Below are 17,627 nucleotides of genomic sequence, written 5' to 3' on the forward strand. Positions count from 1 at the left end.
AGGCTGGCTGGAGGGGTCTTCAATCTATAGCCACGAGACCGACAGGTACTGACTTCTGTATCATAGAGATGTTGTGCTTACTGGCGAAATCCTGATCCACAAAATTTCCCCCAGACCGGGGGTCGACAAAAGCAGACGCGGATACTCTGAAGTCGGGACCCTCGAGGAAGATTGGAAGCATAGTCCTTTTTGGAAGGTTTCCCTTTGTAGGGGGAGAAGAAGAAATAGTACCCAATGAGATTCCCCCATACCTTATTGGGTGTTGGCGTTTCCCGGCTCCATAGGACAGCGGCGCACCAGGTGTCCAGATAAACCACACTAGAAACATAAACCTTCATTTTTCTGGCGTTGTTTCTCAGAATAGGAGAGTTGATGACTTCCTAACTGCATGGGTTCTGGGGCCTCAAGAGCTGGGAGAGCGATGGGAGTAGAACTGCGGATAGGAGGCATAGGAGTGAGAGAACGAGCATGATGGCGTTCAAGCCGCCTTTCCTGAAGGCGTTGATCCACCCTAATCCATACGGCTATCAGATCCTCTAGCGCAGCAGGTCTTTCCTGAGCAGCTAACTCATTCTTCAGAGTCTCTGAAAGTGCTTGCCAGAAGGCTGCAGATAAAGCCTCATCATTCCAGCCCGTCTCTGCAGCGATGGTCCGGAACTCTAGAGCATACTTAGCAACAGATCTGTGGCCCTGGGAAATATGAAACAAAGAAGATGCAGTAGTAGCTTTACGACCAGAGGTATCAAATACCTGTTTCAACTCTTCTTTGAAATTTGAGAAATTTTGTGTAAGTTCAGGTCTTGGCTCCCAGATGGGAGAAGCCCAGGCTACCGCATCACCAGTCAAGAGAGCAATAATATGCACTGTTGGAGGAAAAGCGAGAAGGGGTTAATTCAAATTGAAAGTCACATTGGTTTAAGAACCCTCTGCACCCATGTGGGTCACCAGCATAGCGATTTGGAGTAGGAAGCCGTGGCTCCAGAGGTATATTGAGCTCCAGTCTAGAGGGGGTTAAAGTTCAAGTTCCGAGAATATGAGACTGAGGCTGATGGAGCAAAATTGTGGCGATCTTTTGGGGCAAGGAGGTGACTTAGTTGTCCAACAGCTGGAGATGCTCGGTAATGGAGGACGGGACAGGGCCCACCTCAAGGGGGTCTATGTTTGTTGGGCTCAGTATACTGTAACGCTCGAGTTGCCCACAAGCCCCCGGCACTGAGGTGGGAAGGTATAACACCACACTCCCGCAGCAGCGGAGGCGTGCCTGGAAGGTGGATAGTTTTGCGTAGCCGGGTCTGGGTTGGATAGTGTAGGAGATGTGGTATACTTGCCGGTTCCTTAGTTTGGAGAGAGCAGGATAGTAGGGGTCCATAAGCCGTGGTCTGGGATTGTAGAGAGTAGAATAGTCCAAGTCTGTATGTCGTGTTCAAGGGTAGGAGAGATCGCGTAGTCGAGGGATAGCCAAAGTCCAAAAATCCAGAAACAAGTCGTGTCGGTACACAAGAGGTTAAACTGCAAAGTGAACTAGAGCAAAGCACAACAGGAGTGAGCGTCTCGAGGCTACATAGAATTAGGCTTTGGTCCCGCTGCGTCCGGTGGTGCGCACGGCCGCGCGTCAGCAGACCACCAGCCCCTTTCCTTTAGTGTGGAGGTCCCCATGGGCTCCTTACTACTTGGCTGACTGCGTGCTGTGACGCGTCAGCTGGCCGATGCTGCAAGCTCCTAGTGATTTGCAGCTCTGAGGCATCACGTGGTGCGGCAGTCAGCCAATGAGGGAAGGAGGGGAGGGAAGGAGCTACGGATGGGAGGCGGCTTGGAAGGGGAGCAGGGAAGGAGCTGCGGGGGGAAAATGTGTGAGTGTATATGTATGTGTTTATGTATGTGTGTGTGTATGTGTTGTGTGTGGGGGTGGTGGTGGGGTGGATGGCACCACGGCACCACGATCTCAGACCTGGCAAAGTTTTACCACGCCCCCCCCCCTCCCGCTCCCGCCCTCCTCCCGCTCCGGCTACCAGCTCCCTACAGACCGCATATCACGGTCAATTGCCTGTCAGCGCGCCGCCTGTCTGCAGTGCAGGTGCGCTGAATGAGGGAGCGCGGCCTTAGCCTTATGCTGAGCAAAGTCTGAGCAAAGTCTCAGAGAAACCAGGAAGTATTTAAAGGGAGAACAGCCAATGAGGACAGGGGGCGGAGCGTAGGCGCGACCCCAGCGGAGGCTGGGATAGGCTGCAGGAGAACAAGGCAGGCATGGGAGTATTTTCCACGCAGCTGGGGATCGTTGCACATCATTGCTAGAAGAGCTGCGGGTGCGCGCGCGCTCTGTAATGAGAGCGGGGGTGCGCGCAGGAGCAGGTACAGAGGCAACAGCAGCGCAGTAACAGCAGGTAAGGAGGGAACACGTCGCAAAGGACGTGTTCCCAGATTCCTTACATTAATATGTCATGTGTTGTTGTTCATCTGAGGTTGTATTTACCTAATTTTAAGACCTGCTAAGGAACAGCTGATTGTTATTATGTCCTGTTATTACATATCCTGATATGTAAAACCATAGAATTCAAAGAGGGTGTATTTTCTTTTTCACACAACTGTATACTGAATAGCAGTGATGCCCAAACTGTACAATGTGACAGTGTGGCAGATATCACCCTATTAATTAACTGTACATGTGGCGGATATCACCCTAAAAACACTGTAAATCATGTAAAATGCTTTTTTTCACTTTTTAGTATCTGAACTACATTTTTGCTCATCATTGTATGTATGTATGTATATATGTATGTATGTATGTATGTATGTATGTATGTATGTATGTATGTATGTATGTATATATATATACATACATACATACATAATGCACTATATAAATAAAGATACAAACTTGTGTGTGTGTATATATATATATACACACACACAAGTTTGTATCTTTATTTATATAGTGCATTAATGTACATAGCGCTTCAAAGCAGTGATACACGTGAAATAATAATATAAACAAAAAATAATACAAATAACACACGATGGAAAGAGTGCTTCAGACATAAAAGTAACATTTAGGAAAAGCAGACCCTTCCCCGAAGAGCTTACAATCTAATAGGAAGAACGTACAGAGACAGTAGGAAAGTGTTTTGGTAAGTGCATCTAAAAGGGTCAAGCTCTATGTATGATGCGTATAGTATCAGCCACAGAGCTACTCATATACTTTGCTAAAGAGGTGGGAATTTAGATGGGTCTTAAAGGTGGATAGAGAGGATTCTAATTGGATATTAAGGGAAAGGGCATTCCAGAGGTGTAGGGCAGTCGGTGAGAAAGGTTTAAGGTGGGAGAGGGCTTTAGACACAAAAGGAGTAGAGAGAAGACATCCTTGAGCAGAACGCAAGAGTCGGGATGGTGCATCCTGAGACATTAGGGCTGAGATGTAAGGAGGGGCAGAAGAGTGTAAAGCCCCATATGTGTGGATGAGAATAGAGTGTGAGATACAGGATTTGAGAGGAAGCCAGGAGAGGGATTACAGCAAGGGAGATGCTGAGACAGATTTAGGAAAGAGTAAAGTAATTTTGGCAGCAGCGTTTAGGATAGGTTGTAGGGGATACAGGTGAAAGGCAGGAAGGCTGGACAGCAGGAGGTTACAGTAGTCGAGACGGGAGAGAATGAGGCCTGTATCAGAGTTTTAGCAGTCGAGCAAAAGAGAAAAGGGCATATCTTTGTATAATTGCGAAGGAAAAAACGACAGGTTTTAGCTACTTTATGAATGTGAGAGGAGAATGTGAGAGAGGAGTTGAGTGTGACCCCTGGACAGCATGCTTGTTACACAGGGTATATTATAGTGTTTCCAATAGTAATGTAAAAGGAGATAGTATGGCCAGGTTTGTGAGGAAATATGAGGAGCTCTGCTTTTGATATGTTAAGTTTAAGTCTGCGGATGGCCATCCAGGATGATATAGCGGAGAGACATTCAGAGACTTTGGTCTGTACAGCAGGTGTAAGGTCAGGTGTTGAAAAGTAAATTTGTGTGTCATCAGCATAGAGATGATATTTGAACCCAAGAGATGTGACTATGTCACCTAGGGAGAGTGTGTAAAGAGAAGAGAGAAGAGGTCCCAGGACAGAGCCCTGGGGTACCCCCACAGAGAGATCGATAGAGGAGGAGGTGTTTGCAAAAGAGACACTGAAAGTACGATGGGAGAGGTAAGAGGAGATCCCGGATAGAGCTTTGTTATGGATACCAAGAGTATGGAGATTATGAAGGAGAGAGGGTGGTCCTCAGAATCAAATGCTGAAGAGAGGTCAAGTAATAGGAGCAGAGTGTAATGACCTTTGTCTTTGGCAGCATGGAAACCATCCGTTAATTTAGTGAGGGTTGTTTCAGTGGAGTGAGCAGTGCGGAAGCCAGATTGGAGAGGGTCTAGGAGAGAATAGGTGGTGAGAAAATGGAGCAAGCGAGAGAATACAAGACGTTCAACGAGTTTAGAAGCAAAAAGCAGGCGGGAGACAGAACGATAGTTAGAAAGACAGGTAGCTTGCTGTTTTTGAGTAAAGGAATAACTGTTGCATGTTTGAAGGAGGAGGAAAAGGTACCAGTGTAGAGGGAGGAGCTAAACATGTGTGGGAGTATAGGGATTAGAGTAGGAGCAAGAGGTTTTAGAAGTTGGGAGGGAATTGGGTCAAAAGGGCAAGTGGTAGAGCGAGAAGAGGATATCAGCAATGATACATCCTCCTATGTGACAGCGTGTTGATTAGTGAAGAAAAGTAGGTTTGTTTAGCCTAGGAGATGGCAAAGTTGAAACAGGATAACATAACGCTGTAGTGAAAGAAGTCTGCGGGTGTGAGATTTCCTCTAGAGGTGTTCAGAGGAACACAGCATGCAGTGTGTGGCAATTTAGCCATGGTCTGGGGTTATCAGCCCCAAAACCTGTGCCTTGGATTAATTTTGTTCATTGCAAATATATGTGCTATATGGATCCTGCGTTAGAGCGCGTATACCACATAAATTTCTATTGGGGTTAGAAGGGCGAAATGTCAGAGAGAAAGAGGGGTATGTAGATCAAGTGAGGAAGATAGGGCTAAGTTGTAGTTCCTGACCAGGTTGTCAGGGTCTGGAGCAGAGCTGAGAGAGGAGAAGGAGGAGCGCAAAGTGGAATCAAAAGCTGGTAGGTTAATAGAGCACAGGTCTCTGCAGAAACAAGTGGCAGAGGGAGGTGGAGAAGGAGAGAAGTGTGAGAGAGAAAATGAGATGAGATGAAAGGAGAGGAAAGGGGGAAATGCAGAAATCAGAGAGAAACGTTTTTAGTGAAAACCAGGTCTAGGTAGTGATCATCATTGTGGGTGCTGGCTGCAGTCCACTGTTGAAGGCCAAAAGAAGAGATTAGAGAGAAAAAGCAGGAAGCCCAAGGGAGAGAAGGCTCATCAATATGGCAGTTGACGTCCCCAAGGGCAACAGGAGAAGTATGAAGGAGAGCCAGGATTCAAAGAGAGAGAAAGACAGAAAGGGGGTGAGTAGAGGTAGGTAGGCGATAGATGACCGCCATGTGGACAGGGAGTAGAGAAAAAAGCTGAACAGTGTGAGCCTCAAAGGAGGGAAAATAAAGATACAGAGGGATAGGAAGGGTTCGGTAGAAGCAGATAAAGCCGAGGAGCCCCACGCCTCCACCCCTGCCATCTGGGCGCGGAGTGCGGGAGAAAGAAAGGCCCCCATAAGAGAGGGCAGCTTCCAGTGCACAGTCAGACTGAGTGAGCCAAGTCTCAGTTACAGTATAGCAAAGAGGAGCAGAGATTGAGAGAAAAATAATTCATGCACAGAGAGGAACTTTTTGGAAAGAGAGTGAGCATTCCAAAGGGCACAGGAGAAAGGGAGAGAGGAGGGAAATTGACAGGGGATGGGTATGAGGTTAGAGGGGTTGACACAAGAAAGAGTAGAAGTTGCATGTGAAAGACAAGGATGAGAGCATGTAGAAATAAGGCAGGGGCCATGATTAGGAGAGATATCGCCAGAAGCAAGGAGGAAAAGCATGGAAAGAAAGAGAATGTGGGAGCATGATTTGTAGGGTGTGTTTTAGTGCAGGGGATATAGCTGTGTAGTGTCAGAGGGCGCAGGTAAGAAAGGAGTTCATGTGAACTGAAAAGTGGCAAATGAAGGAGAGATGGAGATATATGAATGTGAACAAAAATTCACAAAAACTTTTTAATTTTCACAACAATATCTGAGGTCCCGTGACCAATGTACGTTATTTAATGCCATTTTTTCGCAATATCTTAATGGAAAAATGGAAAGTTCACACATATTTATTTATGTATTTAAAATGTATTAAAATGCATTTCAATTAACTATTAATGAGTGTTAGGTAATTCCTAAGCCGTGTTATTTTAACAACATGGATTTGGGTCTTATTATTTACATTGCAGGAAGGATGCAACATTTCCCTTGCAAAAAAAAAGTATTTCAGCATAAATAATGCATTTGTTTCCTATGAAATAATGTTAAAATACATAAAAACAAATATATTTTTTTAGCAATTATGTAAATATTTCCTAAATTAAAAACAAAACAAACAAAAAATGCATTTCTTTGCAAGCAAGTTCCACTCACAAACTAATTGCAGAGGAGCTTCAATCTAGACAATGCCACATATTCCTCTCTTAGCATTTCTGCAGCCAATATGGCAAATGGGCACATTCTGTGTAATTAATTGTCATTCAGTAAAGATTTATCACCGAGTTTTGTGAATTAGATGACCTTTGCTGATATTCTTTCCCGAAAATTGCAACTTGGCAAAGAATTTGCCAAATCTATGGGGTAGATCCTCAGAAGTCTGTTAAATCGAAGCTACTAACGTGACGTTATCTAAATTTGTAATGTCCATTAGCTTCCCTGAGTTTAACAGTTATCTACAAAGCTAAACATATGCAATACTAACGTTAGTGAACTCACTAGCATAGGCTTTAACGCTATGTGAAGTTAGCACTGGTTTGCGTTGGTTTCAAATAACATTGCATTAAACCTGTCTTAACCAAAGGTGATATTACTTTCATGCAGACCGTGAATAGGTGTTTAATTAAAGTAAAAAAAAGAGAATACAGGAGAAGAAAATAATCCTGTAAATAACAATATGATAGTTAAATAATACCTAACTGTGGTCTTACACTTACCCAGATCCTGTAAAGACCTATTTCAAGGCCTGGTTAGGCGTGATGTCACCTTTAGCTATGACCTAAATCGAATATAATGTTAAATCTCTGCGTTAACTATAATGGAGCTCTATTGATGTACTTTGTTAGAGTGAACACGTCTTTTGCATATCATTACCACTAATGTCTGTTATAGTAACGTAAGGGCTCCTTATGTCTGAAAACAACACAACGCATTAAAGAGCTTTGAAGATCCTTCTTACAGTGTAGCCTAGCCTTCGGCCACTACCTATTTCCCTTTGCCCTACCAGTGTAAGTCCTGTTAGGTACAGGCAGTGAATGGGTTAATTACTCCTGAAGGCCTAGTGTGCTATTGCAGCCTTGGATACCCTTAGTGTATCCAAGGGCGGGCCTAGCAACAACTAGATAGTGTCAGCCTGGAAGAGGTACTGGCTGGGTGACATGTAGATGTGACACCTGTCAGTATCAGACCTGCCCTGTTATGGGGCAGGGTTACAAGCCCAACCCCAGGGTATATAAACTGTCTCTTCCAAAAGTGGGCGTGTCTCTTTCCTCCCCCTGTGGAGTGAACAACAGCTACCCTGGTCCCATAAGGTGATTCAGGAAGAGGACTATACAGAAGGAAGCTTAGATGGGCGTCAAGCCTTAAAGTAACCTTCTTGGGGAAGCAAGAAAGTAATTTGCCTGCTATAACAACTACTGATGCAATAAACACCATGGAACCATATGCAAGTGTGATTCACTGTCTTGGGATATGGAAAGGTGTCAGCATGGACCATTGTAAGGGAGTCCATGGGTTAAACTCCCTTTACAGGGCAGGAGACTGAAATGTGGTGTCGGGTTTCCTGCAGCTGACTTGTAAAACTCCTGAGTGAACAGGTATGAAAAGCAGGAAGTAGCTGATGTCAGTGTCCCTGTTTGCAGTCTGTGAGAGGATCACAGACAGAGTGCCCGCCCGTAGGGATCCAGGCTGGGTTGACCAGAAGATTTAGCATGGCAACCATGAGGAATCCACAGCCTCTCCCAGCAGAAGCCTGCACAAAGAAGGGCAAAAAGACTTTCTGGGAACAGCAAGGCCTCAAAGCCTGCGCTGGAGAAATCGGAGACGCCGAACCAGCAACAATATCAGATAAGACTTTCACTATTGTTCCCTGTCTTTCTAAATACTGTTTCATATGTTTTGAGCTGGGAACCAGGTTAATTGGCCAGCACCGTTAGAAAGGGCCACAACAAAGTGTAGTTAGTCTCCTGAAAGGAGTAGGTGTTTATGTTATCATTTTGTGTTTTGCCTTAAAGGGGCAGTAGCCCTATTGTTTGGTTGCTGTTTTGTGGTTAATAAACCAATCCAGTTAAACGGATACCTCTGTCTATGCGTCTAACTGCCCTCGTCTACAGGCCGCTCCATCACATATGGTGGCAGAGGTGGGATGCAGCGTCTCCAGAGGTCGGCAGAAGAATCGCATACAGAGGATCACTGCGCTGGATAAAGCTACAAAACGAGGCTGTACAACAGGCGGTGACCCACAAGTGGTAATGATTCTGGAAGCAAGACAGCTACAGACAGTGACCCACGAAAGGTACTGATTCTGGGAGTGAATTCTGCACCACCAGGTGTGTGAAAAAATGTTTGCGCTGAAGCATTGAATACAGACAGTGACCCATGAGAGCTACTGATTCTAGAAGTAAAGACTGCCACACCGCATAGGACTACCAGCTGTGAATGGAGTATATGCAGGAAAAGTGTGAAAGTTGATGCGAAACTGTGCTGAAGCAGGGAAACTAATACAGACGGTGACCCACGAGCGGTACTGATTCTGGAAAAGACTGCCATACCGCATAGGACTACCAGAGGTGATTGGAGCATATGCAGGAAAAGTGTGAAAGAGTTTATGCGAATCTGTGCTGAAGCAGAAAAACGAATACAGATGGTGACATACGTGAGGTAGTATTCTGGAAGAAAACGGTGAATTAAACGTTTTTATTGATGTTTTGCTGAAGTCCAGGCTGCACAGCAAGATGCCCCAGCAACAGCAAGATGCAACAGCAAGACGCAGCAGCAAGATGCCCCTAGTATGTATGGAGTGCGAGGACCCAGGGCACTCGGAAGAGGCGTGTCCTTACGTCCTGGAGCATGAAAAGTACCGGCAATATGAGGAAGATTGTCTCCAGTGTGCGACAGCAAGTAACGTGTGGTGGGCGAGGAGAAAATGCAGAAGTTCAGAGCAAGGAAGGTTAACCCAGTACTGCCCATGCCTCAGAGCCTACCAAAACCAAGAAAAAAAGAGGGAAAAAAAAAGTTTGTAACTTACAGCAGAAGGTACAGAAACAGTTAATGATGAGCCTACGACGTCAGAAAATCATAATTCCAAAGGAAGCCGAGATGTTCTGCAGCCTATAGGGACTGGCAGAATCCTCCTGGGAATGGCAGAATATCCAGTGATGAAGGCGTGGATTCAAAAAGAGACGGCAAAGGAAAAAGATGAGAAAAAAGTTGATGATTAATTGAGCTAGGTTAAAGATGCATTGTGAGGTGCCAAGCATGACTATGATCTCCTCCACAAAGAGTTGGTTAAAGAGCAAGAGCTAAGACTGAGCTACTGTACAGAGGGGTATGTCCGCAGCAATCGCCAAGTGTGCAACTTTGGAGTAGACAAAGCGTCTCTTGCAGAGCGAGTTCCAGGACATGAGGACTAAACCTTGAGCAGTCAAATTCAGCTGCTGCCACCAGGGATGAAGAGTCAAAGGCTGAATTGGAAGTCTCTCAGAAGGAGATTCATTGTCTCACCGCAGGGCTGAATGTATATGATTACGCCCTTGAAGAGGTCAGGCAAACTCTAGAGGCTGTAAGAAGAGAAGAAAAACCTACAAGAGAAGGTTTCAGATTTGACTAACCAGGTCAGTGAAGGAGACGAGAAGCTTCACCAAGCAGAAAAGGTAAAGAAACAATTGGCCCTGGAAAACAAGAAGTGCAGCAAGCACTGCAGAATACAGAGAGATTACTGCAAGGAGAATGTGTCACCTTGGAGCAGCGCACACAAGCAGAACAGAAGCTGTAGAGCCAGCTGTAAGGTCTGTGTGAGTCTGCAGGAGGCCAAGGAGAAACAGGCAGATGCTGAAGAGAAGCAGCAAGTGCTACAGGAGCGTCTGAGTACCCAGTTTGTCCCCGCAGAGCAGCATGAGGAGCTGAAGGCCACACTGAGCATCACCAGAGCATTGCTGGAGGAGGATCTTAGAGGCCAGGTAATTCTGTATGTGAGAGGGAGCATGAGGCAGTCTAGAAACTGGAGCGGGAGCTGGAAGAACAGAGAGACTGCTCCATCCCCAAAAGTCAGTATGCTCAGGAGAAGGAGGTGTGGAAAACTGAAGCTGCTGTAACCCTAGTGACGAAATCGGCAGAGCTCCAAAATATGATGGAGACGGCAATGCAAACTCAGAGTGAGGGGGTGGAGACCTTAAAAAGAGAACTGCAAGATGCGCTCAAGAAACAGAGGAATTGAACTTGCAGCAAAACCTAAAAGTAGAGTTTGGGAAACTAGAGGAGGACAATCTCAAACTTAAACAGGAACTGGGAAAGAGCCTAGAGGAAAGCTCAGTACTCAAAATTCAGTTGCTAGTGTAACGCGTAGCTCACCACAAACCAGACGCGACCGCGAGGCTGAGGTAGGGAATTGTATAAACGCCAACCCACAACCGCGAGGGCGCGCCTAGAGTGTAGAATAGTCTTGCAAGCCAGGTCAGGAGTACAGAAGGTAGAGTAGTCATTTATACTTGCTGGGTCTGGATTGGAGAATAGCGGATCTTTGGGGTACTTTGCCAGGGTCTGGATTGGAGAGTGAAGAGTTGTTGTTGCGAGGGTAGCCGAGGTCAGAATTGGAGAGATCAGAATTGGAGAGTTCAGGTTGGTCGTACGTAAGCCGGGTCAGGAGAGGAGAGATGCAGAGTCCAATGAACGTAGCAGGGTCAGGCAGCAGCAGGAACAAGGCAGGGCACAAGGCAGGCAGGCAGCCTGGTACAAGGCAGAATGCAGCAAGGCACGGCATCACACAAGGTTATGCTCAGCAAAGACAGACTGAGCGAGGCAGGTATGTAAAGGTTTCTTCCTCCAATGGTGAGCCAGGGCGGAACAAGGTGGAGGAAGCGGATAGGCTGCTGGGTCGCGTAGGTGCACCCTATTGTGCAGCCAGATTAGACCTGGGGACGGAACTACGATCCGCGCGCGTCACCGACGTCAAGGGGTGTCAACCCAATCGCGCACCACTTGCGCACCGCACAAGGCCGTCGCGTGAGTGAGAGTGGAGTCTGGAGGTGGGTCCAGAGGAGACCTGTTCCGCGCGCATTTCCGACGTCAGAGAATGGTGACCTGATTGCGCGTCACTCGCACACTGTGCGTCACTCGCGCACAGTGCATGTTTGTCGTTAGAGCGGGGGCGGAGTCTGGGAACTGATCCGGAGGGAAGGCTGGCCGAACGGGCAGGCCGCACGTCAGAGCAAGGTTGGAGATTGGAGGCGGAACCCGCGGAGGGACAGACCGATCGCGAGCCGTCGGACCGCCATGGCATCGCGCATCTTGAGTGCCTGAGGGAGTGGGATGGAGAGGTAAATTCCAACCATCAGGATGGCAAATCCTCACAGCTAGAGATGAAATAGAGAGAACTCTCAATAAAGAAAGCGTCTCAAAAAAAAATTTGGCCCACAGTTAAAAGGTTGGAGGCTGAAAAGATGATGTTGGAGAAAAAGGTTAGAGAATTTAAAACAGAGTGGGACTCTGCAGACCAGTAAAGTACAGGTGTATCCACTGCAGGAAAAGGTATTGGCCCTGCCCAAGCGTCGGTATACCACAGCGACTAATACCCAGGAAGACAAGGGTACAGTGAGAGCTGGGGACACCGCTCAACTGCAAAACAGGAGTGCAACGTTTGAACCGCCTGAGCAAGTACTAGCTAAACCTTCAGCTGCCCAGCTGGCAACAAACAAAGGTATGAGTGTCATGGAAGAGGAGGTGGCAAAATACCATTCTGGAAAGTACGGTAATTGCACCAAAGGAAAAAACCAAAGTGACTGGTTGTAGTAAAAAGGTGCCTGGGAAAAGAAGTCTCACCAACGAGAACCAAGCCCATGGATCCAGCCGGAAGCTAGACCCAGAAAAGATTGGAGGTAAGATTGAAAAGCTCTTCAATTGGAAGTAGAGAAAAAAGAAATCGGATCCAAAAGACTCCCCTGTGAGGCCGTGCTGTTTTCCCGAGAAGGGGGGGGGGGTGTTTAAATGGCCGAGTGTGTGCGGGGCTACACTCTGAGGGGGGAGGTATGTAAGGGAGTCCAAGGGTCAAACTCCCTTTACAGGGCAGGAGATTGAACTGAGGTGTCGGGTTTCCTGCAGTTGACATGTAAAACTCCTGAGTGAACAGGTATAAAAAGCAGGAAGTAGCTAATGTCAGTGTCCCTGTTTGCAGTCTGTGAGAGGATCACAGACAGAGTGCCCGCTCGCAGGGATCCAGGCTGGTTTGACCAGAAGATTTTGCCTGGCAACCGTGAGGAACCCATGCCTCACCCAGCAGAAGCCTGCAGCAAGAAGGGAAAAAAGACCTCCTGGGAGCAGAAGGACTTCAAAGCCTGTGCTGGAGAAATCGGAGACGCCGAACCAGCAACAATATCAGATAAGACTTTCACAATTGTTCCCTGTCTTTCTAAATACTCTTTCATATGTTTTGGGCTGGGAACCAGGTTAGTTGGCCAGCGCCGTTAGAAAGGGCCACAACAAAGTGTAGTTAGTCTCCTGAAAGGAGTAGGTGTTTATGTTATCATTTTGTGTTTTGACTTAAAGGGGCAGTAGCCCTATTGTTTGGTTGCTGTTTTGTGGTTAATTAACTAATCCAGTTAAGCGTAACCCTCTATCTATGCGTCTAACTGCCCTCACCTACAGGCCGCTCCGTCACAACCATCCTACTATCACAGGATTCTCGCTGACTGGAGGCGCTTCAACGAACAAAGGTACCCTGTAAACCTGTCCTGATAATAGTAGACAATAGTAGCAGATCAGATCTCACTTAGGGTGGGGGTAAAGGGGCTACATCAGTGAATGAGATGTTAACTGAAGTTATTGTCTTGTTAAATTATCAACTGACCTCTGAGGATCTACCCCTATTTGCATTCCAAATGTCAACACAGATACGCATGGTCCTTTTTATTCAGCCATTTTTGCACAATTTTGGTGAATGTAGACACATCTCTCTGTAATCTGGAGGAAATTGTGCACTTTATATCAATTTTGAGTATTCCAGAGCAAGGGGAACTTTTGTGAATGACAAAGCTGCAAAAACGTTTACGAAGCAAATTTGAAACATTCTCACAACTCTAAATTAGTAGCATAAATTGTTTATTTTTATTTTTTATTAAATCTATAAACTCTTTCTTGTAGGTTTGCAAAGTTAGACAGAACATTTCTCAGCAAAATTTTAATGAGAAGATCAGCCCAAAAATCACGAGATCAAATTCTCAATGTTTTCCATGAATTAAATATGAAGGATGCCATAACTTATGTTGCCGAGGTACTGTATGTCTGTGTTAGTTTAAAAAATGTGTCTTTTGAATAATATGAGATCATTGTTTATGCCAGTCAGAGTATCACATTGTATCTCAAACTCTTGTACCAACTCCAATTTCAAAATGTGCTTTGTCATGGCTTCATTTTTGTCTGCTACATATGTGTTCATAACATTGGAAAAAGTATTTGTAGCTTCAAATTAATTTTTATATGTGTATTGCACACATCCAGTTGTGTGTCCTAATCATGTTCAATGTCACACTAGGGCATACACATATATACACATATGCACGGGCATATACAGACACACATATCATTACAATTCAGAAACTCAATCTTGATTGTGATTCAGAACATAATTTCTATACACATAATTTTTTTAAATAAAAATGTGTTTTCATGTTTTTCAATGTACCCTCAATTTGCATGCCTCTTTGGACAATATCTAGGACTAAAAAAACTCAAGCCGCTGCCTTATGCCTGAAACATTTCAGTTTTCTAACATATACTGGAATTTTTTAGGTTACGCCTTGACCTTCATAACATTGCATTCTTTATTGAACAAAAAATAGCAAAGGCCCGTCCTTATTCAATATGCTTCTTTTGCTCTTTCTCAACATAATTTAGCATGTCTCAACATAAATTATAGTGTACAGTGCTTTGGAAACCTCATAAATTCATTCTTCAAATGATCCAGCTTATAAAAAATCATTAATGCGACTCTCTCTATTACCATATTTCCTCGATTGTAAGAGGCGCCTTTTTCCCCATTTTCACATGTCTGAAATAGGGATGCGTCTTAGATGTACTAATAAAAAAATCACCTAGGGGGCACGGCTGGAGATGATCAGAGTGTGTGGAGCCACAGCATGACTCTGATCCCACCCCCTACCCCCTCCATGACTTGCAGAGAGATTATTTAGAGATGCCTGCCAGGCATCTTCACATTGCCCAGCAGACTCCCCCCTCCTCCTGTCAAATCTCTGTGTGAACTGCAGGAGGTGCAGAGGGAGCTGTGTGTGTGTGTGTGTCTGTGTATGTGTGTGTCTGTGTTTTGTGTGTCACTGTGTGTGTGTGTGTGTGTGTGTGTGTGTGTGTGTGTGTGTGTGTGTGTGTGTGTGTGTGTGTGTGTGTGTTTGTGTGTGTGTCTGTGTGTGTATGTCCCTCCATTCTCTCCTTCCCCCCTTCCCTCCATTTTGTCCCTCCACCCTTCCCTCCATTCCCCTCTGCCCCTTCCCTCCATTCTCTCACTCCCCCTTCCCTCCATTATCTCCTTCCCCCTTCCCCCATTCTCTCCTTTGCCCCTTGTCACGAGAGAATAGCACATATATACAATAACCGGGCCAGATTGAACAAGACTAGGATATAGTAAACTGAATGAGTTTATTTCCTATGAGCAGAACAGACAATACATCAAGCAAATAATATTACAGAAATATTTACACTTACTGAGGTTGGACAAGGAGATATTCAGCCGAATAGCAGCTCCTTAGTTGCTATAGGTCACAACAAGCACGACAACTCAGGAATAAGGGGTGCACGCAACTATATAGACGCAGAACCCCATTCCTACCATGGCAGTTCAGTTATTGGTGAAGAAAAATCTTGACCCAATCACAGGTTGCCAGGTAACGCAAAAAGCTGGGTTTACCCAGCCCCTCATTAATACAACCCTCCCCTGTAGCTCCTTGGCCAGCCCATTTATAAAAAACTATGACATGATGCCTTCGTTGCCATCCTGTCTAGCAAAAATGCTTATTGGGCAGGGGTCTTTCATGTAGGGTGTCACTTTTGACAGGTGAAATGGTTATCACCTCGTTGTGAGACCTGGCTGCATATGCAATGAGGCTTTCAAGTGGCCTCCTTTGATTGTACAATTACATATCAAAGGGGCCATTTGGCGAGCTTCCAAACTTTTATCCAAAGTTATAGTAAAAACAGCGATAACATAACTATTTCTCCCATATTTTAAATCAGATTAACAATATCTATGCAACCTGTGTTCGTTGCATAGGAAAGCATATCCAAATTTCAGCCTTGTAGCACAAACACCTATAGAGATATGGTTCTATGGGGTTTACATTATGACAAATACACAGTTAACCCTCGCTACATGTTAATACATAACATAGCAATTAATGGGGGGGGGATGCAGATCAACATATACACAGATCCCATTAACCCCTCAGACCCCGATCATGACACCCCTTCCCTCCATTCTCTCCTTCCCTCCATTCTCTCCATCCCCCCTTACCTCCATTATCTCCCTACCCCCTTCCCTCCATTCTCTCTCCCCCTTCCCTCCATTCTCTCCCCCCCTCCCTCCATTCTCTCATTTCCCCTTCCCTCCATTCTCTCCCTCCCCCTTCCCTCCATTCTCTCCCTCCCCTCCATTCCATCCTTCCCCCCTTCCCACCATTCTCTCCTCCCCCTTCCCTCTATTTTCTCCCTCCGCCTTTCCCTCCATTCCCTCCCTATCCTCCCTCCCCCTTCTCTCCATTCTCTCCCTCCCCCTTATCTCCATTCTCTCCCTCCCCCTTCCTTCCATTTTCTCCCTCCCCTCCTTCCTTCCATTCTCTCCCTCCCCTCCTTCCTTTCTTCCTTCCATTCTCTCCTTTCCTCTCCATTCTCTCCCTTCCCCCCTTCCCTCTATTCTCTCAATGCCCCCATTCCCTCCATTCCTTCCCTCCCGCTTCCCCCATTCTTTCTTTCCCCCCTTCCCTCCATTCTCTCCTTCCTCCCTTCCCCCATTCTATCCTTCCCCCCTTCCCTCCATTCTCTCCTTTCCCCTACCCTCCATTTTCATCCTTCCCTCCATTCTCTCCCTTCACCCCATTCTCTCCGTCCTCTCCATTCTCTCCCTTCACTACATTCTCTCCCTCCCCTCCATTTTCTCCGTCCCCCCTTCCCTCCATTCTCTCCTTCCCCCATCCGCTTATCTGATACTGCTTCTCTCCCCATTCTGTGCCTGTGTCTCTCTCCCCATTCTGTGTCTGCCTCTCTCGCCCCATTCTGTGTCTGCCTCTCTCTCCCCATTCTGTGTTTGCCTTTCTCTCCCCATTCTGTGTCCCTCTCTCTCCCGATTCTGTGTCTGTCTCTCTCTCCCCATTCTGTGTCTGTCTCTCTTTCCCCATTCTGTGTGCCCCTCTCTCCCCATTCTGTGTCTGTCTCTCTCTCCCCATTCTGTGTCTGTCTCTCTCTCCCCATTGGTTATTGAAGGGTCATTTGAAAGGCAGGGTTGCAGACCTGTCTAAGACAGACATGCAAATGAGCACACAGTAATATTTCCATGATATAAGTTTATCCTTGCTTGCTTTATTCAATGTACCATCGCCGGAAGAAGAAATCAGTGTATCTCGAATGCTTTATACATATGCCACGCTCAATAGCACTCCTTTTTGACACTTATATACATATATATATATATATATATATATATATTGTGGGGGCTCAGGGGTTCCCAAAAAGAGCTTGCTGGGGTTTTGTGTACCAATCTCGAAAGCACGCACAAATAAAAGCAGCTCGTTAGCCACAGAACGGTATCGTCTATTCATTTTTGATTATTAAAGCTCGGCTAACACAGTACCGATACCTCAACATATCTCTCTCTCTCTCTCTCTCTCTCTCTCTCTCCATCCAATTCAGAATTCATAGCTTACGTTATTGTTGTTATTTCCACAAATGTATTATATTAAAGACCAGCTACAAAGATAAGTAATTATGAAGATTCTTTAAGGTGTTAAAATGTGACCATCGTTTTCCCTTGTTTAGGGAGAACGCAAAGGATCACTGGCATTCATTCGTTCGCCAAGCACAGAAAACATGGCCAACGTAGATTTTAGCAGTCCTCGTCCTTCCCTTGTGGAGCCTTCTGTGTCCTACATGCTGTAAGCTTGACTTCTTATAATGTATCATTTAAAAAATTTTGTTTTACATTTTCCAACAA

The 17,627-nt window shown here is 45.8% G+C and overlaps 1 protein-coding gene across 2 annotated transcripts in view; it reads left to right on the forward strand.

Moving 5' to 3' along the window:
* The window catches only part of SLC9A3 (solute carrier family 9 member A3), a 162,459-nt gene that overhangs the window by 119,402 nt on the left and 25,430 nt on the right, over positions 1–17,627 (forward strand). For both annotated transcript variants that reach the window (XM_075586398.1, XM_075586397.1), the window contains exons 10-11: positions 13,556–13,685; positions 17,453–17,568. In XM_075586398.1, the coding sequence (XP_075442513.1) occupies positions 13,556–13,685; positions 17,453–17,568 (246 nt within the window). The remainder of the gene's footprint in view (positions 1–13,555; positions 13,686–17,452; positions 17,569–17,627) is intronic.

The sequence above is a fragment of the Ascaphus truei genome, chromosome 2 (genome assembly GCF_040206685.1).
Source record: "Ascaphus truei isolate aAscTru1 chromosome 2, aAscTru1.hap1, whole genome shotgun sequence".
In the NCBI taxonomy this organism is placed as follows: domain Eukaryota; kingdom Metazoa; phylum Chordata; class Amphibia; order Anura; family Ascaphidae; genus Ascaphus; species Ascaphus truei.